Genomic DNA, 26,365 nt, shown 5'->3' on the forward strand with positions numbered 1-26,365 from the left:
AGACTATTTTCTTATTCCCAGTCCTTGCTCTGTAATTTTAAGCTCGGGGACATTTCCTTTCAAGCAGAGTCTAGGTCTGAAATTCCTTAAGCTGCAAATACAGTGCATTCTCTCTGATTTTCTCTGTGTTTGATGGAATTCCTGCTGCTTGCCCTATGCCTTGTTCTCATGGGGAATTAGTTTCAACAGATAACTGTATTTTAGGTTTACTAAAAGAAGAAAACCAAATAGCAGAAAGCCATAACTCTTTCAGGCCTGGCAGTCCAATGGGAATCTTTCCCAGAGGAAAGATTAATATCAATCAGAAATCTGTATGCATCAGTTCTAAGATGTGGCCATTCTCCTGGGGGTAGGTCTGTATATAATTGTGTCATTCTAAACTTGTTAACTCCGCAAGAGATTGCTGCTATTTTGAAAAATCATAGACCCAAACCTAAGCCATCAATATCCCAGCAAGGGTTGATCAATGTGGAGAGGGTTCACCCAATTCCCCAAGCAAAGGAGTGCATATTATCCTCAAATTTACAGCAGTAAATTCTCAAACCAATCACACAATCAGCATAGAAACACAGAAAAATATCAAGGCAGGTAAAGACCATATGGCCTATCCAGTCTGACCATGCATGCAATCTACTATCTATGCCTTCCTCTTCCTTAGAGATCCTACTTGTCCCAAACTTTCTTAAATTCATATAACTTGGAGGCTGTTCCACAGATTCACTATCTTTCCATGAAGAACTATTTCCTGAGGTTACTCCTGAGTCTATCCCCTTTCACCTTCATCCTATGCCCCCTCCCTTTCAATGCTTCCTTTCATAAGAACATAAGACATAAAAATATAAGAGTTGCCATATTGGGACAGAACGAAGGTCCATCAGCAGTGACCAACCGAAGTCTGAAACCCAAAGAGTAGCAACAATCCAGAGCTGAGATTGTGATGTCATAATGCCTCATTCCACCAATGCCTAAGATCCAACTATGTCAGTGATGTCACAATGGCTCGATTGTCCTATAATTGGATCATATAAGAGTTGCTATACTGGGACAGACCAAAGGTCCATCAAGTCACAAGTACCTGACAAGATCCCAAAGAGTAAAATAGATTTTATGTTGCTTAGGAATAAGCAGTGGATACCTCCACATCCATCTTAATAGAACTTCTCTTTTAGGAAATTATCCAAACCTTTTTAAACACTTCTAAGCTAATCACTTTCACTACATTCTCTGGCAATGAATACCAGAGTTTAATTACACATTGAGTGAAAAAATATTTTCTCCAGCTACTTAGTAGCTTCATTGCACCCCGTAGTCCTAGTATTTTTGGAAAGAGTAAACAAGTGATTCACTTTCTACTTGTTCTACTCAGTTTTATATAGACCTCTATCATATCAAGAAAGCATGGAAAAAGCACGTGGGATCTCTTAAGGAGAGGAGGAGATAGTGGATGCTGTGGATGGGCAGACTGGATGGGCCATTTGGCCTTTATCTGACATGGTTACAATGTTTCTGTAACCATAAAGCTCTATGACCTCACAATGCAGGTGTAAAGAGTCTTAGCCTATAGGAAGAGGAGATGCAAATGTTAAGAGCCTTAGCCTATAGGGAGAGGAGGTGATAGTGGATGCTGCGGATGGGCAGACTGGATGGGCCATTGGGCCTTTATCTGACATCATGTTTCTATATTATATTGGTAACATCAGCAAATCATTAGTAGTTAAACAGGACAGTCTGCAAATTTTAATGCATAACTTTGTACTATGCAAAGATCATCTTAGCCTCTTCTTCATTTAAAGATGCGTTAAAACATACAGCTTGACAAGGGATGCATCAATATTTGTATAGAGCCCATCTATAAAAGTTTCATACCTATTTTGTTGTGCTCTTCTTTTGCCGCCACCAGCGGGAAGGGGAGGAGCTTTTCCAAGGTGTTGGCTGCCGCCAGTGCCGCCAGGAATCGCACCATGTGCTCCGCTGACTTCAAACAGGGTGGGTTCAGGTCTACACAGAGGCTGGTGTCCACATCCAGAAACACGACAAAGCTGTGATTTGGGAGGGAGAGACATTATCAATCCCCTCAACCCCCACCACTAGTATCACAGTAAAGGATTCCTTTCCACTGACATTCGGTTTGGATGCCTGGAAGAGGGAGATCTGGAGAAGGCACGGGCAGCCTAGTACGGAGAACTTGGCGCTGCTCTCACAGTGATGTCAGGAGGCTGAAAACCAGCAGCACCAAAAGCATCTTTATAGCAGGCCGCAATCTGCTCAGCCGTGCGATAAGGAAGAAAGAAGGTGCAATGGAGCTCAAGAGAAGTTATTTTATGAAACACAGAAGGTCTGCTCATGAAAGCAAACAACAAAAAAAGGAGAAAGTGTGATGTTTGGAAATGAGGACTCCTTGACGAAAGCAGCGCAGGGAAGGAGTGAGGCGAGTGGCAGCGTGGGATTAAATCCCTGGTGAAAGCAGCATGAGGGAGTAAGGTTAAAAGGCGGTAAGCAGTGGATTCTTGTTCAAAACCGAATGGGAAGCCTTGGGAAACTCCTGGAGGGCAAAAAGTAAATAGCAGCCATTCCTCACCGCTCAGTTTGACCGCTGTCCTGTAACCCTTCGCTGCCCGTGGTTGCACTCGGTGACCTCTTCAGGTCCTCTCTGGGCCTCGGCTCCGCTTCCCATCTCTGCAGTGCCGTCCTGTTCTCCAGGTCCCCACAGGAAGAGCAGAGGAAAATCATCTCACCGGCCGCATCCTGCTTCATCCGTACCGCTGAGCGAAGAGTCACGGCGAGGCCTCGTAGCAGCGTAGTGATGTCATGGCGCAGAGATGCCGGGCGCAGCAGAACCAGCAGGAGCAGCGTCACCCTGGGGCCCGAGGTCTCCCCAATGCAATCTCCACCGTCCCATCCGCACTCCACGGAGTTGCAGCCGCCCTCGCAGTGTCCATTCCCAAAGTGATCCTGGCAGTACTGGTTATAGAAGGGGCTTAAGGCGGGAGAAGGACAGATACAAAAAGGGAGAACAGGTGAGGTGGGGGAGAGATACTTCCTGTCAATATTTTATCTATTCATTCAATTTTCTATACTATTCTCCCAAGGAAGCTCAGGTACTCAAGCATTTTCCTTGTCTATCCCGGTGGGCTCACAATCTATCTAATGCACCTGGGGAAATGGGGGGATTAAGTGACTTGCTCAAGGTCACTAGGAGCAGCGTGAGTTTGAACCCACAACCCCAGGGTGCTGAGACTGTAGCTCAGGGGTAGGGAACTCCGGTCCTCGAGAGCTGTATTCCAGTCGGGTTTTCAGGATTTCCGCAATGAATATGCATGAGATCTATTTGCATGTACTGCTTTCAATGCATATTGATTGGGGAAATCCTGAAAACCCGACTGGAATACGGCTCTCGAGGACCGGAGTTCCCTACCCCTGCTGTAGCTTTAACCATCGCGCCACGCTCTCCCAATACTGAGTAACACTCTCCTGAGAGTTCCTGTAACCACGTTGAAGACAAGAGCAAACAGCAAACTTCTACTCCATCCTCCCCACCCCAAACACAACTTCCCACCCTTCCAATTTAGGCATTCACAGAACCACTACCCCCTTAACATTCATCCCCTGGAATGAGCTTTGACGGAGAATTCAGTAGATGGAATCTAAGCACAGTACCGGGCAGAGCTTGGGGTTCTGGCCCAGATATAGCTAAGAAGGACAATAGAGAATGACACGGGGAAAAAATCTGTCCCCGTCACCGGCCCACCATCCTCTGCACCGCCCCGTCACCGCCGATCCCTTCACTGCCCCGTCACCGTCACCGCCATCCCTTTCACCGCCCCGTCACCGCCACTGCCATCCCATTCACCGCTCCGTCACCGCCGATCCCTTCACTGCCCCGTCACCGTCACCGCCATCCCTTTCACCGCCCCGTCACCGCCACTGCCATCCCATTCACCGCCCCGTCACCGTCCCCGCTGCATCCATATAAGCCTTTTTCCTTTCACTCCCTCCTTCCAATTTGAGCCGGGAACACTAGCGATCGCACGGTCCCCGCGGCCACTACCTGCCTGCCCGGTCGATCCTGGTGTTTGGCCGGCTCTCTCCCTTCTCCTCACCTTGGTTTGTGGGTTTTCTTTTTCGGCAACCTGCGCGCTTTCCCAGGGAGCCGCACACGTGCGGCTGCTCAGTGTTCGATCTTCTGCTCTGCTGCAACTTCCTGTTTCCGGTTGCGTCAGAGCAGAAGATCGAGGCTGAGCAGCGGCGGGTATGCGCGGCTCTCTGGTAGCGTGCGGGTCGCCGAGGAGGAGGATCTGCGGACTGGGGTGAGGAGAGGGGAGAGAGCTGGCTGGACACTGGAATCAATTGGGCGGGCGGGTGTGAGCTGCGGGGACCGCGCGATCCTTCATGCCTCACTGCGGGGGACAAGACCATTCACCGCCCCACGGGCGGTGAATGGCCTTGTCCCCGTCGCCGCAGCGACTGCTAGTTTTCTTCCCCGTTTTCGGCGGGCGACCCGCGGCTGAAATGCGGTGGCCGTGGGTAAACCGCCACCGTGTCATTCTCTAAAGGACAATTTAAATGAAATCAGTAATTTAAAGAGACTGGATGGACCATTCGGGTCTTTATCTGACGTCATCTACTATGTTAACATATGCAGAGGACAGATGCTGCCAGAATAGAAGGGACGATCCAAGGACAAGAACATAAGGGAGGGAGGTAGGGAGAAAGCATGGAAACAGTGAGAAACCAAGACTGATTAGATGGTCCACAGTGCCTCTTACTTGCAGTTTTTAAAGTCGATACAGTCGTGACCATCATAGAAACATTCCTCGGTGTTACAGCGCTCCTGGCACACTCCGTCTCGGAAAACGCTCCAGCAGTCGCTCTCGGGACACTCTTTCCAAGGGTCGGGGTCCTGCAGGGAGCAGTCTCCCCCGTCCCATCCCGTTTCGTGCTTACTGCACTGTGGCTCGCAAACTCCGCTCCCGGCCAGCGCCGCGCACCCGGTGCCTTTATCCTCGGGGGCCGGACGGGGCCCTTCGGAAGGCCTCCCCTCCCGAACGGGGAGCCCGCAGAGAGGCCCTGTGAAACCACGAGGACAGATGCAACGGAAGAACGGCGCGGCGGGTATTTCGCCGCAGGTCCCGTTGTGCTGGCACGGGTTCCGGCTGCAGCCGCTGGTCTTCGAAACGTGGCACTGAGGCCCTGTAAACCCGCTGGGGCAGAAACAGCGGGGAATGGGCTGTAGGGTATCACACACCCCGCCGTTGTAGCAGTGATATCCGCCACATTTTGGCAAAACGTGAGCGCAAATTGCACCTTCGTAGCCCTGGAGATAAGAGAAAAGACACGGAGAAACAACGGTGAATCCAAGTGCTGCATTAAATACTGGTAACTGCCCTGTGCACAGGAGTTTTATCATGAGCCTTGACAAAGCGTTAGCTACACGTAACAATCTCTCCAACCACAACCCAGTATGTTGTTTCTGTCCTGGAGAAGCAATAGATATCGCGTGCGGAAAGCTGGTTGTTACATGTACGCATCACTTGATATCCTGTGATCTAGCACAAGGAGAGGATTACTTACTGGTGGGCAGCGGCAGGTGAAACCCAGTGGCGTGTTAACAGTTACGGTGCAGGTTCCCTGGTTGGCACAAGGGTTCGGTTTACAGCCATCGATCGGAGCCTCGCAGCGTACTCCTGAAACACGATGGAATGAGAGTTGGTGGGAGCAAAGATTGTTCAATTCATTGTATATTACAGACTCTTCAGATCATCTGATTTTTCTTTTTTCTCATTTGCATTATTCTTATACCAGATAATGTGGTGCTTTATTATTACACTAGTCTTTAAGCCCATTACATTAACGGGTGCTAGAATAGATGTGTCTGTCTGTCTGTGTTTCTTTATCTCTCTCTCCTTGGCCGCTGTCTGTGCCCTTCTGTCTTCCCCCCCCCCCCCCGAGCAAAGCTCTCTGCCCCCAGCACACACCTCCCCCCAAAGCATCCCCCTTTCCCTCTCCCTGTCTCTCCATGGCCCTCTTCTGTCTTCCCCCCCAGAGCAACGCTGTCTGTCCCCAGCACACCTCCCCCCAAAGCAGCCCCCTTTCCCTTTCCCTCTCCCCCTGTATTGATCCCCTTCTTACCCTCCCTCCATCCCGGCGTCTTCTGGCCTGCTCCTCTTCAAAGCAGCCTGCGATCGTGGTGGCCGGCTTTAGCGAACCTCGCAGGCCGCTCTCCAACTCGGTAGCACATTCCCTCTGACGCGATCCCGTGCGTTAGAGGGAACGTGCTACTGAGGTTGGAAAGCGGCCTGTGAGGTTCTTTAAAGCCGGCCACGATCGCAGGCTGCTCTGAAGAGGAGGATAATCAGCAGCGGCAGTGGTGAGCGAGGGCGGGAGGCGTGCTCACTGCCGAGAACGCGGGCAGGGAGAGAGCTTGCCTGCGCTTCCGGTTGGTGAGTGAGGGCGGGAAGAGGGGAGTGGCCAGAATGTTCCCTGCCGCCGGGTTCTAAAATGGAACACGGCCACGGATCACACACCACAGCGGCAGGGATCACGCTGTTTTAACAGCGCATGTGCCGGTAAGCTTTTATTATATAGGATTTTCCACTGATTAAAGGAATACGGTATAAACGACAGCTCAACTCTTCTTTTGCTTACGCTGCCATTACAATTTAGAAACATGATGGCATAATCTTCCTGTTCACATTAGGACGGACATCAATTATTTAAGGTTTCGTAAAAAATGTGAAAACTTTTTTATATGACGTGTAGTATTTTCCTGTAAATTTTACAGCCTCTTTGATTGTAAATCGCCTCGAACCTTTTTGGCGTAGTGCGATTAATAAGTTGTGGATTAGATCAATTCCTGAGACCTTCGCAGGGGCTCCTGCACTTACCGGTGTAACCCTGCATACACTCGCACCGGTAGGCATTGACCAGCTGGAGGCAGCTCTGGGTACCACGGGCATCGCAGGGGTTCGAGAGACACTCATTCACATCACCTTCGCAGCGCTCACCCACGTATCCTGCGGGACAGCGGCAGGAGTAGCCTCCAATTCTGTCAACACACGTACCCCCATGGAAACACCTAGGCTCAAAGGTCACGGGGTCAGTGAAAGGGTCACAATCGTCAATGTTAATCTCACAGTGGGCTCCTAAAACACGGAGACAGAAAAGAACACTCAGCTCTACAAAGAAAGCTACAAGAAAAACATGAATGTGTCATATTAATCCAAGCCTTAGTTGCTCATCCATTGACACGCCCCCATCTTTCTCCCATCATTTTCCTGTTGATTAATATTTCCATGGACTGGATCCATTCCTCCTGCCAACCACTATGTCTCTAGGTGGTCCTCCAGAGCATTTTAATTTCTCATTTTTTTTAAATATGTGCTCAAGGAGATTTACAATTCAGGCACAGTAGGTAGGGTCCCTTCCCCAGAGAGCTTATGATCTAAGTTTGTACCCGAGACAATAGAGGGTGAAATGATTTGCCCAAAAGTCACAAACAATGCCAGTGGGGGAAGCAGGATCTGAACCTTTGACTTTCCTGGTTCTTAGCTTGCTGCTGTAACCACTAGGTCACTCCTCTTCTCACCAGCAGGAGGCAGGAAGCTCGTTTGGGGGGAAGGGGAGAAAATCCCACCTACTTTCGACTTCAGACAGTTGCCAGAAGAGGAAGTAACAGAACAGATTTGAAAAACTCTGCTCTCCTGCTGCTGGTAGGAGGGTGAGAGTGTATATGTGTGTGTGCCACTCTCCAACCCTAATCAGAAAGCAATTCAGTTTGTGCATTCAAATTACTTTTTTGGAATAAGTCTAAATTCTAACAGCATCTCCAGTTTTACGGTCTCGACCTATTCAGCTTCAAATTCTATGAAGTATTTAGGTGTTTATCTGGATTCTGCATTAACATTTCAACCACAGTTGATTTCTGTAGTTAAAATCTTGTTTCTATTCATTACGTAAGATTTGTTCAATACGCTCATATATACATTTAATTTTCCCCACTACCAAATTTCCCCGCCCCGCCCCACCCGGCTACTTTTTCATGCCACCCGGCTGGAAAAAATTTCTGGGGAAAACACTGTAGATACATCGTGTTGTGAATCTCTTGTTTTTAACATCATACTTATAAACCGCATTACTGTAAATTCAATGCGGTGAACAAAAAATGAAAAATAACATAGCCTAAAAATGATTTGAATTAGTTTACCAAGTATTTTGAGAATAGATGAGTTTTCAACTGAGTTCTACACAACAATGGCCTGAATTCCCTGTTATAAAAAGCAGCCTGAAATGCTAGTGAATGTTCCAAGGATTTCTTGCTCTTATATCCTTGAACAGATGGAAAATTAAACAATGCATGTGATTCTCTCCTATGTTTATGGAATGCTATGATGCATTAGTTACTTCAAAATTGGATTACTGTAACACTGTGTATACTGGATTACCACAGGTTTCTATCAAGAAATTGCAGACTGTGCAAAATACCGCTATCAGAGTTCTTACAAATGCTCGGAGATATGATCATGTCTCCCCACTATTTAAGGAATATCATTGGCTTCCCATTAAATATCATTTAATGCATAAAGCATTAACTATATAGTGGACAACCTGACTATCTTGCAAAATTACTTGTCCCATATAAACCAGCTCGTACTTTATGTTCATCAATTTCAAATCGATTAGCTTTACCACCAATTCATCTGGTTAGACTAACGTCAGCTCAAAATTCTGCCTTTTTTGCTTCTATACCCAATCTTTGGAACTCCCTTCCAACGGAGTTACGCTGTGAGCCTACTTATTTACAATTTAGATCTTTATTAAAGACGTATCTTTTGGGGATTGGCCTTTTCCTAATTTTAGTAAGTTAAGTATTAAGAGATTTTCAATTTTGGGGCTAACAGGCCATGCAGCGACTATTAGATTTTATTTTTTTAAATTTTATTTTTTATTTATTTAATTTTTACCTTATTGTATTAATTGCTCTTATCCTGTTCTTTAAATATTGGTGTGTTTTTTCCTTTTGTTGTAAACTGCACCAATAAACAAATATAACCAACTCCCTCTTTTATGAAGCCGCGAGAGGCCACGGCGGTATTAGCTCCGATGCTCAAAGAATTCCTATGAGCATTGGAGCTAATACCGCCAAAGCCGACAATAAAACAGCCTAACATGGTTTCGTAAAAAGATCTGCTCTAAAAAAAATTAATGCATAAATAAGTAAGCAAGCAAACAAATTGAAACACACATTCTCCCAAATCAAAAGCCTACCGTTACCTTCTTTACAACTCAAGCTAAAATGTTGCCAACTCACAATGGCATAAAATAATGTTCAGTTAATACAAAGACTCCAAAGAAATTGAAAAACAGGCATAAGAAAAATATTCAGAATCCAAAATACCAAATCTATTTTCCCAGTAACATTACAAAACCTCCCAAAGGAACATGTAAGACTTGTTACCGTTTAACTGCATTTAAAATATATAATCTGCTGTAATTCCATTCTTGAACATACATTGACCCAATCAGAGACGGGATCTTCAACTCAAGTAAAACTCAGAAATACTCTTTAATGAAAGGCCTTGTTTTTAAATTTTATTAAACAGAAAAATAAAATTTTTCAGAATCACACATGTTCATAATTTAGAAAATAAATCCAGCTGATGGAAAAAGTAATTTTTCTAAGTTCAGATAATGAGACAATACTTCATAATTAAACCATTTCAATATAGGAAAACATGTGGATTCTTAATGTAGGGAGGTGCGTTTTGCTACATGCTAGTAGGAAGTTTCTGCTGTCTCTGTTTAGTGGGTATTCCAGTCCTTCTGTATTCTTCCCTCTCTTTTAAATATTCTTCTTTACATTCTTCATAAAACGTCGGGTCTTTGTAGTAGGCAGTAAGGCAGGCTTTCAGGGCTTTATTTTCCTTTTGGCATTTCACCACCATCAGAAAACCTGTTTCTTCACAACATTTCGTAAAAGCTTCCACCTTGTCGGAGCAAAGCTCCTTTGATTTCTCCCTCATTATTTGGGGAATTAAAACATCTTTTTCCACGTGGCGTAGAAAGGGTTCCTCGCTTCCCCCTCCTTGCTTGGGCTCCATCAAGTGTCGTTGTCTGCCGGGCACTCTGCCACTGCAGAAATTCAAGTAATAGGTCTAGAACAAAAACTAGAAGTCATCAGTAAGGGAAAATTGATTTTGTTTTCTCTAGCCCAAGGGCCTCCAACCCCTTGTCAACCATCAACATATTGAAAGGCCCCAAGACTATCCCCTATCCCCCCCAAAAGCGCTCCTTCCTTCCCCCAAAGAGGGGCTGGTTTTAACAATGGCGGACCATGTAATAGTTCCACTGTTTCTTAGGGACGATAAAGAACAGCTGCAACCAATCTGGTTTTCAGGATATCCATAATGAATACGCATGATATCACTTTGCATTAGAGATTATCATTCATGGTGCCTAAAAATTTTATAGTGCACACAAACTGCTTGTATATGTGTATATCAATGAGTTAACACACATATAATTGATCTGCACCATTAAAAAATTATAGTGCATCAGAGCTGATGGCAGAAATTAGCAGTTAGCAAAATGTTTATGCACAATGCTGAGAACTGTTTCATGCAAAGATAACACTGCAGGAATCTGCTCGTAGGACGCTGGCGCACATCATATTAAAATGAATTGTAATGAAACTACAGCTATTTGACCCCAACGCAAGAACCATGAAGAAGACTTTAAAGTCAGCACAATGCTACAACATGAATGCCATGTCTGAAGAGACACAGAAGGGCTGGTTGAGATAATTTGACAATTTTTTTTTTTTCTTTTTGGTGGAAGCATGAATACCAGCAACTTTTAAGACAGAACAGGAAGTGATGGCTCTGCACACAGGTCTAAGCGTGAATCGGAATATTCTGAACATAAATATCAACACTGTAAAAGGTTTATGTTCAGAAAATTTTTGCCAAGGCTGATATTTTTGCAAGTCACTACATCAGGCTCCGCCTCTAGCTGTCCTACTTTTTCAAGGCCGCTTTCAACTCCTAGCTCCCACTCACTGTAAGTTAACAATGTCCATCCTTTCAGTCTCTCTCTGCAAGAACTCACCAACCCCTATACGTTCCGTCTGTCCTAATTAGATTGTAAGCTCTTCTGCGCAGGGGCCATCTAAATGTACAGCGCTGCGTAAGCCCTTCAGCGCTACAGAAATGATAAATAGCATTAATAACAGTAGCACGTATGCAGATGTGTGCTGACACAACCCATTCGCTTGGACACACACACAATAATAACTGCCCTTGGCGCTGAATCTCATGGGCATGCACCTGGCAGATTTACCCCCCGATTAGCGCAGAAGTTCTACAACACTTCAAATGTGCTTCTTGCATCAGCAGGCATCACTTTCTTGCTGGTGGGCTCAGCCGCTGACCTATGGCTCTAGATCAGGGGTGTCAAAGTCCCTCATCGAGGGCCGCAATCCAGTCGGGTTTTCAGGATTTCCCCCAATGAATATGCATGAGATCTATTTGCATGCACTGCTTTCGTTGTATGCTAATAGATCTCTTGCATATTCATTGGGGAAATCCTGAAAACCCAACTGGATTGCGGCCCTCGAGGAGGGACTTTGACACTCCTGCTCTAGACACAGTGGCCCCCAGTGTGTGCACAAAGACCAAACTGGTGAAATGAATATGAAAAAAAAAGGAAATACTCCCATTTGGAGAACATTTCACTTCAAGCTCCCTTTTTTGGGCACATCCCTTATTTGCATGCAAATCTCCCTCATGAATATTCATAGTATCAGAAAAACCAGACTGGCGGGGGGGGGGGAGGGAGGGGGAATTACCCCACAGCCAGCTTCCTAAGCACTGGGCCCGGTCCTGGCCTCTCTCTCTCTGCCCCGAGCTCTCACCTTCTCAGCGATCCACCAGGGTCTAACCCAGCCCACCGCCGCTCCCTTCCGCCCCGAAAGTCGGCCACTTCCGGTTTCCGCCCCGCTCCCTTCCGGCCTCTCTGCTCCCAGCCCCTCCCGCCGGCTTTTCTCCCCGGCCGCGTGAAGCCACGCCTCTCTCCCCTGGGCCGCAGCCGTTGGCGGCCTCGCGCCCTCTCCTTGCGCTCGCGCGCGAGGAGCGCTGCACAGACAGCGGCAGATTTAGCATTAAGCGGGACGAGGAGCTGGAGCGGGGCTTTCATGCACGAGCTCGAGTTGCACAGGGGTTACCCAGATTTCTTAAAGGGGAAAAAATAGGCCAGGTGGCCCCGCCCCCTAACTCGGTAGAAGCTATTGTTAAGAGCAGACTTGCAGATCAGATAAATAAAACATGAATTGCTGGGAAGGAGCCAGCCCGGGGCATGCAGAGCTGCCAAGTTCTCCAGTCGCAGGAAGGAGATTGGGAGCCAGGCCTGAATTGCTGCCAATTTCAGTCTGGTGCATTCTGGAACAAATAACCAGCATGCACTAGGATAGAAGTTGCAAACCAGGACTGGTCAAAACTGGGTAACTTGGCTGTTCTGCACTGGTGTGGCTGGGGGGGACAAGAGTTGGACTCTGATTAGGCCCCGCTGCAAGACCTTTACGGGTTTATCTCTTCTACAGGTTGGAGCAGGGGTGGGCAACGAGGACCGCAATCCAGTCCTGTTTTCAGAATCTCCCCAATGAATTTGCATGAGATCTATTTGCGTGCTTTGCCTCCCATTGTATGCAAATGGATCGCATGCATATTCATTGGGGAACTCCTAAAAACCCAACTGGATTGCGGCCCTCGTTGCCCACCCCTGGGTTGGAGCCTTACTTAAGAGGAACAGAAACGCCAAGACTGGCCCAGATGGATCTGCTAAGCAGAGCTAGACCTGTACATAGCTTTATGTAATAGGCAGTGGATCAAGGAGTCTCTAGCAGAGAAAAAGCATGACGGTAGGCCAAACAGAGGAGCCGATGCAGAAAGGTAATATGGGTAGAAACACACAGAAACATCTGCATGCTTTTCTATGGCACCGGAGTATGATACAGAGAAGTATTTCAAGCAGGAGATAAAACACTGCATGAATCCACATGTAAGACACATGTGCACACCTATTAAAATGAATTGTAATGAGACCGTTAGCTGTTCAGGCCCAGTCCAGCGAAGTACGCAGAAGATTTTAAGGTTTGGGCAGACTGGATGAACCATTTAGCTGCCGTCATTTACTATGTGAGCACGATACTCGAAACTAAACGCCAGGTCTGAGGAACGCATGTTCTTTTTATCAGCTGTTCTGTTGCCTTTGGCCCTGCACTTATCTCAAGACCTCCTCATGCTTCGACTGTCTTCTAGTCTAGCAGTTCTCCCCTCCAGATCTCTGCTGTTTCATCTGTTCCATGGCTACAAGGCTTTCCCCACCTGCTACCCGACATGTCGGCTGACATGCAATGCTCCTTTCCAGACCACTTAATGGTGTGACTCTTCCGTGGCTTTCACCACCAGGCCATTCGACAAATGCAGGCCAGAACCACATGAACACATAGCTAAGCCAAACCACTCAGTCTGGGCTGCAGTCCATCTCCCAGCCCAGGTGTTGGATTCTCCTGACCCAGGCAGCTGCTGGAATGCTCATTGCCTCTGATTTGTGCAGCAAAGAGATTTAAGTATTTTTTTTTTCACTCAGCGAACAATTCAACTGGGCTGATGCAAAGTTTAACCAGCTTTCTGGAAGCGAGGTGCTATTAGCTAGATATTGGTGGGGATCCCCACTTCTGGGAGTGAGCAACACGTGGATCGTCCTTTTTGGATCTGCAGAGTACCTTCAAATGATCAGGGCTGTCCATTTTCTGAATCGGCGCTGGGCTTGAATGACCTTTAATCTGACTTGGCACGGTACTATGTTCCATCATCCAGCACATCCATCAAAGGGACCTTCACCTTCCGTCTCCAATATGTTTTATCGATGGAACCACCACCATCATCCCTCCTTCATCTTCCATCATCCAGCATGTCCATTGATGGGAGAATGTGGCGCAGTGGTTAAAGCACAAAAAACGTAAAGGGAACAATTGTTCCCTTTACGTTTTTTGTGTTTATCACCTTTCGGAACAATCAATTATTTACATTATACCCATTTGTTGTGTTTTGGGCAGTGGTTAAAGCTACAGCTTTAGCACCCTGAGGTTGTGGGTTTAAATCCACACTGCTCCTTGTGACCCTGGGCAAGTCACTTAATCCCCCCATTGCCCCAGGTACATTAGATATATTGTGAGCCCACAGGACAGACAGGAAAAAATGTTTGAGTACCTGAATAAATTTATGTAAACTTCTGAGCTCCCCTGGGAGAATGATATAGAAAATTAAATAGGGAAAGGGGACATGGGATGGGACTCACATACCACCTTCCTTACAGTCAAAAGGGTTTACATATTATATACAAGTGCTTTTTTTGTAATGGGAGCAATGGAGGGTTAAGTGACTTGGTCAAAGTCACCATTCCTCCTCTACCCTTCTGTCAGTCAACAAGTCCATCAACAAGACTCCCATCATCCCTTTTTCACCTTCCATCATTCAACATATTGCTCATAACCTACATCAGTCCATCCATCTAGTCACCCTCCCCATTTTCATTCTAACATATCTATTCATCCACACATCCAACACCCTTCATTCATCCACACATTATCTTTCTACAAATCCATCCATCTTTGAACTGCTAACACATTTCTTGACAGCTCAATCCTTCCACTCAGCCCTTCATCATTCATCGCCTTTCTTCGTCCCTCTGCATTACCGACCTTGCCCTCCTTAAGTTCATGCCACCATCGATCTTTTCTTGCATCGTTCGCTTCCTTAATCTGTGATCCTTTGCCTCAGCTCAGCCCACCTGTCTGACGTTCCCTAAATCCCCTGCAGTAAATTATCTTGCTTCTTCCATGTAGACCTTACCCCGTGTTCCCCGGGGGCAGGAGCACTGGTACCCATCCACACGATCTATGCAGACACCGTGGTTCTGGCAAGGCTCCGACAGGCACTCGTCCGTTTCCTCCGAACAGTTCACGCCGTGGTACCCAGGGGTACACTGAAAAAGAAAACATGCAGCTTTTGCTTTGGAGCAGGACCGCAACAATATTTCAAAGCTTTCCTTTAGGTACCTTGATGCTTTGTTTTATTGGCTCAAAAATTAGAGTATTTTCTGACTTAGCTAGCTAGAGGTACACAAATGCGGCGCGAGGCCTTTTTTGGACTATCGTTCTAGGGTTTTAGCCCTGGCCGCTGAATTTGTTCTACGTGTTTGCTTTGTAACTTTTGAGGGTGATCATTTTCAATTTTTTGATCCTAAACAATTGGATAATTTTCGTAAGGCCAGAAAGGATTTTAATGCAGTAGAAGAACCTTATCATCGCTGTTAAGGGATGGCTTGGGGGAGGGGGTTGATTCTGAATAATCTCTAAGTTTTAGATATTTCCTTTGGGGTCCTTTTACTAAGGCGCCCATAGAACACTCGCTATTATTAAAACTCTATTAATTTAAATTTCAAAACATTTATTATTTTTTATGTACTTATTGTCTATGATATTATGGTATAATTTATTACATAAGTATATAAAAAATAATAAATGTTTGAAATTTAAATTAATAGAGTTTTAATAATAGCGAGTGTTGAGTGGATATATGTTGCATATATAACGCTATTTATATGGTATAATTAGCTCCGTGTTAGATGATTGCCATAGAATATAATGGGAACCTTAGCATTTAGCGTGCGTTAAATCAATTAGCGCACCTTAGTAAAAAGATCCCTTTCTTAATTAGATGGATCTTGGATCCATTACTTTACTTGTGGATAAATCAATTCTTTCTTTTTTTTTTTTCCTGGACAGGCTATCCGACAGGTAGCTTTTTCTTTTTTTCGGAATTGTCATTATTTCTATGTTTCTGTATATCTCTGTGGATTGGTGATATGTTATATTTGAAATGCAATAATGAAAAAAAAGAAAACATGTACCGAACTATTGGTTTAAGTCTTTATTATAATGTGTGTCATAAGATCTATGGACGCCTCAGCCCAGAGGTTATCACCCGGGATCAGTGAAGAAGATTGAGGGGGGGGAGGAAGGAAAGGAATGATATAAAAGGGGTTTTGGGGTGTGTATTTTGTAAAGAATATTTCTCTCAAGCGGAGTCACTAAAGACTTTACAGTGGCAACAGTTCTAAGGAATGTGCATGCAGCCGCCTCGGGGGTGGAAGCAGCATGCAATAAAGGGCTATGCAGACAGAAGAGACCACACACAGGCATGCAAAATACACGCCGCAGCATGCAGATATGTCAGAAGCACACATTACAGATGATGAGTTAAATGGGGTTGGGGTAAGATCACACTGGACTGTAGCCGTGTGCTTTATTATAAGACATTTTTAATGAGAAGCGTGCACAATTTCCATCGTCCCTTATGCATGAAACCATTACCTGGCAGGAATAGGCAGCCGTCAGATCCAGGCAGGTGGCCCCATTCTGGCATGGGTCTGGCTGGCACTCATCCACCGGCTCCTGGCAGTAGTTGCCAGTGAAGCCAGGGAGACACTGGCAGCGATGAGAATTTCCTGTATCAAAGCATCGGCCACCATTGCGACAGAGGCTATTTATATCCACACCTGTAGGGGAGGCGCAAGGAGACTTGGATGAAGTGAGGAAGAGAAAGAGGGTGCAGGTTGAGGAAAAGATGAAAGCCCCACCTTGTTTCTGGGCTGCAACCTCGCAGGACACTCGGGGGATGTCGCAGTAGGGCCCGGCCCATCCGCTCCGGCACTGGCATTGGAAGGCAGGTCCAGTTTGGGTGCAGCCGGCGTCGTTTTGACAGACATGGAGAGAGCACCAATCAATCAGTGTCTATGAAAAAGAGAGAGACACAGACAGACATTCTTAGCAAATCCCCCATCAGTTAACGAGAGAGAAAAAAAAAGGAAACTTCTCCTCGTGCCGTATAGCATGCCAAAAGTTGGGTACCAATTCAGAGCATCGCTTCCACGCCACAATGGCAGTTACGTGCCAAAACAGAGGTGGAATGGCAGGTGCGTGCATGCGTAACTGCAATGGGGGAGAGGCACGGCCAGGAGTATGTCCCCATACTGCGCCCAACTTATAGAATGCTATCCATTGCGTACGCAGCTGCCACATGTAGGCACACACATTTACACCCGATACACGGTGTCAGCGAGCGTCCCTAAGGAGCTGATTCTATAAAGGGCGACTAAATTAATTGGCAAAAATCCTTAATTGCTAAAAAAAAAAAAAAAAAAAAAATTGGGCGACAGGCACCTTTCACATGGCGTTTAGCCTAAGCCTAAGGGGGCGTTTTTATGGGTGGAGTGTGAGGTACCGCTAAACGCGATTCTCCAAAAAACTTAGGCACCTGAAATGTAGGCCTTTAAAACTCTCACCTGTTATAGGTGCTTAAGGTTTTACATAGGCGCCGCTGGCCACGATTCTGTAAATAGCATCTAAGTGTGATCGACACGCGGCAGGCGCCATTTATAGAATCAAACCTTAAATGTTGGCCACATAATCAGGGGTGGGAAACTACACGGTAACACCAGGAAATACTTCTTCACCGAAAGGGTGGTTGATCGCTGGAATAATCTTCCGCTACAAGTGATTGAGGCCAACAGCGTGCCTGATTTTAAGACAAAATGGGACCGTCACGTGGGATCTCTTCACAGGGTAAGGTAGGGGAGGGTTAATGGGGTGGGCAGACTTGATGGGCCGTGACCCTTATCTGCCGTCTGTTTCTATAATTGACGAATTCCTAGTATATAATTGATGTGACACACAAATTTGCCATTAGAGATAACTAGCTTAACTTCCAGATTTTTGGCTCTTAACCTTTCGCGCCCTCTACAGAACTGGACTCTATAGATTCCTACTCTGCCTTAACAGGCCGAGAGTTGTGCAGATACAGTTACATTTTTGTCCTAGATCCAGCATGGAGTACATACTGGGCCAGATTCAGTAAACGGCGCTCAAACACTAATTCTATAATGGACACTCAAAAGATGAGCGCCCATTGTAGAATTAGCATTGTGGATGATTTCGGCACCCAGACATGGCCGCCAGGATTTACATCTGCTGAAACCAGGTGTAATTCCCGGTGCCCAACTTGGGCGCGGACACCGTCGGCACTCTGGAATATGGTGCGCAAATGTTTGTAGCATCCTCGACCTGTCCATGCCCTTCCCATGGCCCTTTGGGTTCCACACTATGGGATTTGGGCACACATCATTATATACTAGCACACGGTGAGATGTGGGGAAGGGGTAAAACGCGGACCTGACGGACCTCGCGGATCTAAAACCGCACGTCCTTAATAATCTGAGGTCCGTGCCACTTGTAGTTAGTTTCTGGCTCTGACAGACCTCTATGACATTGTAGCGCCGACGGATCCTAATACTTTCCCCTCCCTATGCTGAGACGGATCCGTCAGCGCTAAATTGTCATCGAGGTCTGTCAGAGACAGAAGCTAACTACAAGTGGCATGGACCTCAGATTTTTAAGGACATGCGGTTTTAGATCCGTGAGGTCCGCGTTTTACCCCTTCCCTGAGATGTGTGCTTAAACATTTACGCTGGCCTGCCTGTAAAAAAAATTGTATTCAGTCTAAGGTGTGGTGTTTAATTTTCCAGAGCTTGTATTGAACTGTGCTTCTGTTTTAAATTGAATATAGGACTCTCTGATCAAGTAACCAAAACCTGCTCACTATTCCTCCGATACAAGAGCTCTTCTATGACACTCAGTTAGGGCACAAGTCTTTGACCTGGGGGCCGCCGCGTGAGCAGACTGCTGGGCGCGATGGACCACTGGTCTGACCCAGCAGCGGTAATTCTTATGTTCTTACTACCCGCAAATCCATTTTTTTCTCTTACAGCTTCCACTTTTTTTTTAAGCTACTTCAACATACAATTATAATTTATTCTAATATAGCGGATTCTTCCCTGGTTTTATATTTAAACCATATTTTTTGAAATGTAGATATCTGATTTCTTTTCATTGCAGTCAACTTAGACATGTTATAAACACATTTTAATTTACATTGTATAATCTTAATTGATGGTATATCTTTGTTTTCCTAATATGCAGCTGGCACCATACATGCTGATGTCATAATAAATCCATCTATATATATAAAATCGGAGGTATGTATGTGTGTGTGTGTGTATGTGCCGCGATCACACAAAGAGCTTGACCGATTTGAACGAAACTTGGTATGCAGATCCCTCACTACCTGGGGGTGATATGTTCTGGGGGGTCTCGCGGCCCACCTGCACATGTGGGCGGAGCTACAAACAGAAAATCAGATTTCACCCATTCATGTCAATGGAAAAAATGTAAAAAGCTGCCATTCTCACAGTAATTCAAAAACGGCTTGACCGATTTGACCGAAACTTGGTATGCTGATCCCTCACTACCTGGGGTGATATGTTCTGGGGGTCTCACGGCCCACAACTCTATGTTGCTTGCTCAAGGGTGGGTTCACCCAAGAATTTATATGTTCTTGCTCCAGGAGGTGAAACTAAAATTGTTGTTTATAATCACGTTTTGCGTTAGTTGTATTGTATTCATTTTGTCAAATATTTCACATTATTATTTGAATATTGTACTTTTTATTAAGCTGTAAAAAAATACTTTCATTCACCACTATAAAGTATCTTTATTTGAATCCATTTACAGTGTTATTGCTATAATTAAATACCCGTGCAACGCCGGGGCATCAGCTAGTTTCCTATAATGATCTAGTATTTCCAATGTAACCATAGTTTTATACACCTGAAAGACCAATACTTATGATATAAAACACATTACTTGTTCCCCCAAAATTTGGTGTCAGGTCAAAAACGCGCCGGGATAAAGGCGCGAGCAGACAACTGAGCGCAGCGCGGAGGTGCGCGCCAAAGAAAAAGACTGTTTTTAGGGGCTACGACAGGGGGTGTGGGGGGGAACCCCCACTTTACTTTATACAGATCGGGCCGCGTTGTGGGGGCGTTGTGGGGTGTTTGGGGGGTTGTAACCCCCCACATTTTACTGAAAACTTAACTTTTTCCCTGTTTTTAGGGGAAAAGTTATGTTTTCACTAAAATATGGGGGGTTATAAACCCCCAAACCCCCCACAATGCCGCCGGGATCTGTATTAAGTAAAGTGGGGGGGGGCTCCCCAACAAAACCCCCCGTCGCAGCCCCTAAAAACAGTCTTTTTCTTCAGCGCGCGTCTCCGTCTTGCGCTCAGTTGTCGGCGCGCGCCTTTGTCTTCCGCGTTACTGTCTATGAACCCAAAATTTGTATCTTGGGGCAGTCTCACCAGCTCCCACTTTATGGAATGCCCTCCCTACCGATTGCCGACTAGAAAACTCATTAGATAAATTTAAAATCAAACTCAAACCTTTTTTTTTTTTTTTTTTAAAGATGTCTATTCTTTTTCATCTCTGGCCTCCTTGACAAATCATCCTTTATTTTTGCAGAACCCTTTCGGAAATCAAAAGGCTTCTTTTGAAGGGAGCCCGCCCTCCCTAAATTTATTTCCGTTTTGTTTTATTTTCTATTTCAACGTATTTAATCACTTCCCTCTCCCCATTTCCCTCCTGTTTCATGTACGTCAGTGCGTCAATGCGTCCCTCATTTTAGCCTAGACATGATTTTAACTTTAAATGATATTTTTTGTTAACCGTTTAGACACCTGTATGATAAACGGTATATCAAAAATAAAGAAAACTTGGAAACTTGAATCTCTTTGTAGATACTGCTCTGTGACTCCTGAGGTAGTTTTTGTAGAGTGAAATATAGACCGTGTCAGGTCAGATATGTATTAATAAAGATTCATTGGAAGAACTACTCATCACTTTGAGTCTTTTCCCTCCAACCTTTTCTCCACTTTTTCAGCTTTTTGTTTTGACGCCCTGGGGATTTGGTTCCCTTTGTTTCTTTGGCTTCTAGTTTCAAAAGACCGTACAATTGGATGCTTTCAGAAGAGTTTTGAGAATCAGTGATGAAGAAAAAAGATAGCCAGACCAGATTTACGACATACGTCACACTGTGACCATTCATGGTTGCTTTTCTATGATGGGACTGCGATTGTGGAATGCTTTTCCTGGGCCACTGGGATACTGCTTCCCTTTTCAGCAGCTTAAAAGACTTTTAAAGACTCATCTCTTTGCACAGGCCGCCTTGGCCGTTTGATGGAGAATTTAATCCAAGATGTGAGATGGAAGCGTTTTTAGCAATTATGATTTTATATTTTGTGAGACTGTGTTGTTTTTGTATTTTATGTGTATTTTTTTTTATAAACCACTTACTGTATATATCTCGTATATAAAGTGAGACCAAAAAATAGGGGGGGGGGTGTCTTGGTTTATATTGAGGGCAGCGCCCCCCCCCCCCCCCTGGATCTGTTGCAGGTCTTCACTGGGCCTGCCATAAGACCTGTTAGGCTAGGACAAAAGGGATCTCTTCCACCTCTTGTCCTGGCCAACTCTTAACAACTCTCACCTCCCTGATTAGTAAAAAGTGTACTTTTAAAATCCAAGGTAGTCCAGTGGTGAATTGGGGCAGGAGCGATCTTCCTACGCTCCTGACCCGTGCAGCCATTCAGATAGCGGCTCTGCATGGGGCAGGAGTGTAGGAAGATCGCTCTTGCCCTAATTCACCGCTGGACTACTATCAATTTTAAAGGTACACCTTTTACTAATTGGGTAAGTAGAAGAGAGGTGAGGGTTGTTGGAGTCAGTCAGGGCAGGAGGCAGGAGATACGCCCTGGCCCACCAGGTCTTACGGCAGGTCTGGTGGAGGCCTGCAAGACATCGGGGGAGAGGAGGCACAGGGTGCAGAGTTTGGCAGGAGGGAGAGAGGCAGGTTGCAGAGTCTGGCAGGGGAGGGAGGGGCCTGGGTGAAGAGCCTGGCAGGGGAGGGAGGGGCCTGGGTACAGAGCCTGGCAGGGGAGGGAGGGGCCTGGTTGCAGAGTCTGGCAGGGGAGGGAGGGGCCTGGGTGCAGAGCCTGGCAGGGGAGGGAGGGGCCTGGGTACAGAGCCTGGCAGGGGAGGGAGGGGCCTGGTTGCAGAGTCTGGCAGGGGAGGGAGGGGCCTGGGTGCAGAGCCTGGCAGGGGAGGGAGGGGCCTGGGTGCAGAGCCTGGCAGGGGAGGGAGGGGCCTGGGTACAGAGCCTGGCAGGGGAGGGAGGAGCCTGGTTGCAGAGCCTGGCAGTGGAGGGAGGGGCCTGGGTGCAGAGCCTGGCAGGGGAGGGAGGGGCCTGGGTGCAGAGCCTGGCAGGGGAGGGAGGGGCCTGGGTGCAGAGCCTGGCAGTGGAGGGAGGGGCCTGGGTACAGAGCCTGGTAGGGGAGGGAGGGGCCTGGGTACAGAGCCTGGCAGGGGAGGGAGGAGCCTGGTTGCAGAGCCTGGCAGGGGAGGGAGGGGCCTGGGTGCAGAGTCTGGCAGGGGAGGGAGGAGCCTGGGTGCAGAGCCTGGCAGGGGAGGGAGGGGCCTGGGTGCAGAGCCTGGCAGGGCAAGGCACATGAATATAAAGTCCCCAGTTTATAGTCAAATAAACCTTTTTTCCTCTTATTTGGGAGGGGAAAAGGTTTCCTTGGTCTATATTCAGATCAGTTTATATTCAAATATATACAGTAGTTGTAGGTGGGTTATCAATGTATTAATTAAATAAATTAATTAGGTGCTAATTGGCAGCCATCTTGAATCAGTGCCCAGATATCAGTGTCCATTTTTAAGCGCTATGTGTAGAATCCAAGGGGACTGAGACATGCTGGGCACCTGGTTATATGGCTCCTCTGTGGCAGTCATAAGACACAAATGGGGGAGGGGGCGGAGAGTCACCGATCTACCTGGCATTGGCTCCCAGAATACCCCTCCTGGCAGATGCACCGGTAGGTCCCCAAGCTGTCATGGCAGGTGGCTCCATTCTGACACGGGTTCGAATCACACTCATTCTCGTCGAGCTGACAGTGGGTTCCGGAGAATCCAGAGGGGCAGATGCAGGTGAAGTTAGCAACTCCGTCCACGCAGGTCCCACCATTCAGGCATGAGCTGTGGGTGAGAAAACGCAGCAGGGGATCAGAGAGGAAACTCTTACGAGGTCACACAAGTGTGGAACAAATTCCATGAAACAAGTTACTGCACAAACATTTCCCAATACACAATGTCATAAGATAAAAACAGTTTTCTTTATAAGGACACTGACAGCATAATTTACTAATCACTAAATTTTTTAGACCTTAATCAATCCTACGAGTGGGTCAAAAATTATCCTTTTTTATTTCCTTCCTTTTTTTTCTTATGTGTCCCCACCAAATGTGTTCTTCCCTAAATGTTTATTTTCTTTCTCTAAAGATTGTAGTTCATCCCCCTTGCCTTCTGTACCAGTTATGTATTAGGCGCCGGAATCTTCCACACTAAGATAAAATTCTGCATTGACAATTAGCGTGAGCCCACGGTTGCGCATCTAACTTTAGGTGTGAGCGCGGTTGGTGTAGCTATCAGGTGCATAACTGCACATATTTTATAATCCAGAGCAAGACAATGGATAACATGATAGCAATTTAGAGATTCAGTGAGGTTAAAAAAAAAAAAGGATCCAAAGAGTCTAAAAGATGTGGGAAGCAGGGGCATTGCCATGGGTGGGGGGCTAACACTAATGATAAACTGAAATTCTTTGCCAGAGAATGTGGTGAAAGCAGTTAGCTTAGCAGGGTTTAAAAAAACCCAAACCCTTGGATAATTTCCTAAAAGAGAAGTCTTTAAGCCATTATTAAGATGGGTTTGGGGAAATCCACTGCTTATTCCAAAAATAAGCCGCATAAAATCTATTTTATTCTCTGGGATCTTGCCAGATACTTGTGACCAGGATTGGCCATTGTTTGGAAACAGGATACTAGACTTGATGGGCCTTGTATGGCAATATGGCAATTGTTACGTTCTTATGTGAGCCAATTATAGGACAATCAAGCCATTGTGACATCACTGCTGAGGTTGGCTCTTAGGCATTGGTGGAATGAGGTATTATGACATCACAATCTCAGCTCTGGAATGTTGCTACTCTTTGGGGTTTCTGCCAGGTACTTGGGACTTGGATTGGCCACTGTTGGGCTTGATGGGCCTTTGGTCTGTCCCAGTATGGTAATTCTTATGTTATAGCCAATTATCGATTGTTAAATCCATTATCATCTAACAATTAAGTTACGCAGTATTCTATAATTTACATTGCGTACCTTTGCGTGTTAAACGTCATCAAGTGTGCATACAAGTTTATGCCGGCTTTTAAAAGCCGGGGTAGAGGTTTCTACTGCAGGCTAGCGAGGCAAATGCTCCGGCTCTCATAAAATTCCTATGCGCTTCGGAGCCCGCAGTAGAAACTTTTTTCTGTGGCATAGTGGAAGGAGCCCTTATCAAATTAAAGAAATTGTGGCCCCTATACGTTAACATTTAAGAGACCTCCCTCGATTAAGTATAAAGTAAATGATAGATATAGTAGACAATAAATCTGAAAAAAATAAAACCCCAACCGACGACCGTGGAGAATCAGACCAATAGATGATTATTCCACATTGTCATGTTCGTTAATTAAAAATGCATTTTTAAAGTTGAATTTAGCCAATACAAGTCCCCGTTTATTAAAAAGAACAGAGCCACAGTTTATCTCACTTTGGGCCAAGGTGTCTCCCTCCATCCAAATTAAGCTATTTGGGGGGGAATGATGGCAGGGCTACCGCTAGCCCTACAGGTCATTCCCTAAAAATGCATTCTAACCTATCTCCCGCACCCTAGTAGACTTACCTCAGCAGTACCAGACCTCCTTTGTGCCAGTGGGCGAGGGCAGGGTCACCATCCTCGGTCTCTTTCCCTTCACTGATAACAGCATCCCCCCAACCCTTCGCGGCCACCCCGATCTGAGACAGGAAGAATCTGTCCCCTGCTTTGCCACGCCAAGGGCCCTCGATTCCTTCTCTCGCTGCCGCTCTCCTCTTCCTCCTCCCTTTTTCCCCCGATACCCTCTCCCTTCCCCCAGGTCCCTCTCTGTTTCTCTTTTTCTTCTTTCCTATTCAACTATTTGAGGTGGTAGGTCCTTTTGAGGGAAGATACATTGTTGCAAGAACCATAATAAGGAGAAGTCTCAGAGTCCTGTTGAGGGAAGTTACAATGTTGCAAGAACCATAATAGGGAGAAATCTCAGAGTCCTGTTGAGGGAAGTTACAATGTTGCAAGAACCATAATAGGGAGAAATCTCAGAGTCCTGTTGAGGGAAGTTACAATGTTGCAAGAACCATAATAAGGAGAAGTCTCAGAGTCCTGTTGAGGGAGGTTACATTGTTGCAAGAACCATAATAGGGAGAAGTCTCAGAGTCCTGTTGAGGGAGGTTACATTGTTGCAAGAACTATAATAGGGAGAAGTCTCAGAGTCCTGTTGAGGGAGGTTACATTGTTGCAAGAACCATAATAGGGAGAAGTCTCAGAGTCCTATTGAGGGAAGTTACATTGTTGCAAGAACCATAATGAGGAGAAGTCTCAGAGTCCTGTTGAGGGAGGTTACATTGTTGCAAGAACCATAATAAGGAGAAGTCTCAGAATCCTATTGAGGGAAGTTACATTGTTGCAAGAACCATAATAAGGAGAAGTCTCAGAGTCCTATTGAGGGAAGTTACATTGTTGCAAGAACCATAATAAGGAGAAGTCTCAGAGTCCTATTGAGGGAAGTTACATTGTTGCAAGAACCATAATAGGAAGAAGTCTCAGAGTCCTGTTGAGGGAGGTTACATTGTTGCAAGAGAGGAGGCAGTTACATAAGAATTGCCGCTGCTTGTTCAGACCAGTGGTCCATCGTGCCGGGCAGTCCGCTCCTGCGGCGGCCTTTAGGTCCAAGACCAGTGCCCTATTTGAGTCTAGCCTCACCTGCGTACATTCTGGTTCAGCGGGAACTTATCTAACCCTTTCTTAAATCCCTGGAGGGTGCTTTCCCCTATGACAGCCTCTGGAAGAGCATTCCAGATTTCTACCACTCTCTAGGTGAAGAAGAACTTCCTTATGTTTGTACAGAATCTGTCCCTTTTTAACTTTAGAGAGTGCCCTCTCGTTCTTTCCACCTTGGAGAATGGTTACATTATCAGGAGAGGTTGCAGAGGTTTATCAAATAGGTAAGTTTTCAATCTTTTCCTTAGGGCAAGGTAGTTCTGTTCAGTCTTTTTATTTGATATCTTTTAGAGTGGGGAATAGGGTCAGGTTATTAGTTTTGTTGGTCCACAGATCTACCTAATAGTTCAATAAACCTGGGGAAGGTATTAGGGGACTCACAATATAGTGTTTTAAATGCTACACAGCATAGTTTGAATTCTATTCGATTTCTGTTTTCTATTGGTAA

The 26,365-nt window shown here is 45.9% G+C and overlaps 2 protein-coding genes across 3 annotated transcripts in view; both read right to left on the minus strand.

Moving 5' to 3' along the window:
* Window positions 1-26,365, minus strand: part of NOTCH4 (notch receptor 4) — a 72,113-nt gene that overhangs the window by 9,778 nt on the left and 35,970 nt on the right. Inside the window, exons 19-27 of the mRNA XM_033915954.1 lie at window positions 22,839-23,040; window positions 16,696-16,849; window positions 16,430-16,614; window positions 14,907-15,039; window positions 6,885-7,142; window positions 5,572-5,684; window positions 4,767-5,314; window positions 2,579-2,977; window positions 1,867-2,039 (exon numbers count right to left, since the gene is read on the minus strand). Coding sequence (XP_033771845.1) covers window positions 1,867-2,039; window positions 2,579-2,977; window positions 4,767-5,314; window positions 5,572-5,684; window positions 6,885-7,142; window positions 14,907-15,039; window positions 16,430-16,614; window positions 16,696-16,849; window positions 22,839-23,040 — 2,165 coding nt within the window. The remainder of the gene's footprint in view (window positions 1-1,866; window positions 2,040-2,578; window positions 2,978-4,766; window positions 5,315-5,571; window positions 5,685-6,884; window positions 7,143-14,906; window positions 15,040-16,429; window positions 16,615-16,695; window positions 16,850-22,838; window positions 23,041-26,365) is intronic.
* On the minus strand, window positions 9,544-12,063 carry CMC1 (C-X9-C motif containing 1). Of its 2 annotated transcripts, none has more exons than XM_033915956.1 (2): window positions 11,909-12,063; window positions 9,544-10,151 (listed from the first exon to the last, which is right to left on the minus strand). In XM_033915956.1, exon 2 carries the CDS (start codon window positions 10,095-10,097, stop codon window positions 9,765-9,767), a length of 333 nt encoding a protein of 110 aa, XP_033771847.1. In that variant the 5' UTR covers window positions 10,098-10,151; window positions 11,909-12,063; the 3' UTR covers window positions 9,544-9,764. The 2 variants fall into 2 exon arrangements, with proteins under 2 accessions (XP_033771847.1, XP_033771848.1); XM_033915957.1 differs by lacking the exon at window positions 11,909-12,063 and adding an exon at window positions 11,843-11,864.

The sequence above is a fragment of the Geotrypetes seraphini genome, chromosome 12 (genome assembly GCF_902459505.1).
Source record: "Geotrypetes seraphini chromosome 12, aGeoSer1.1, whole genome shotgun sequence".
Lineage (NCBI taxonomy): Eukaryota > Metazoa > Chordata > Amphibia > Gymnophiona > Dermophiidae > Geotrypetes > Geotrypetes seraphini.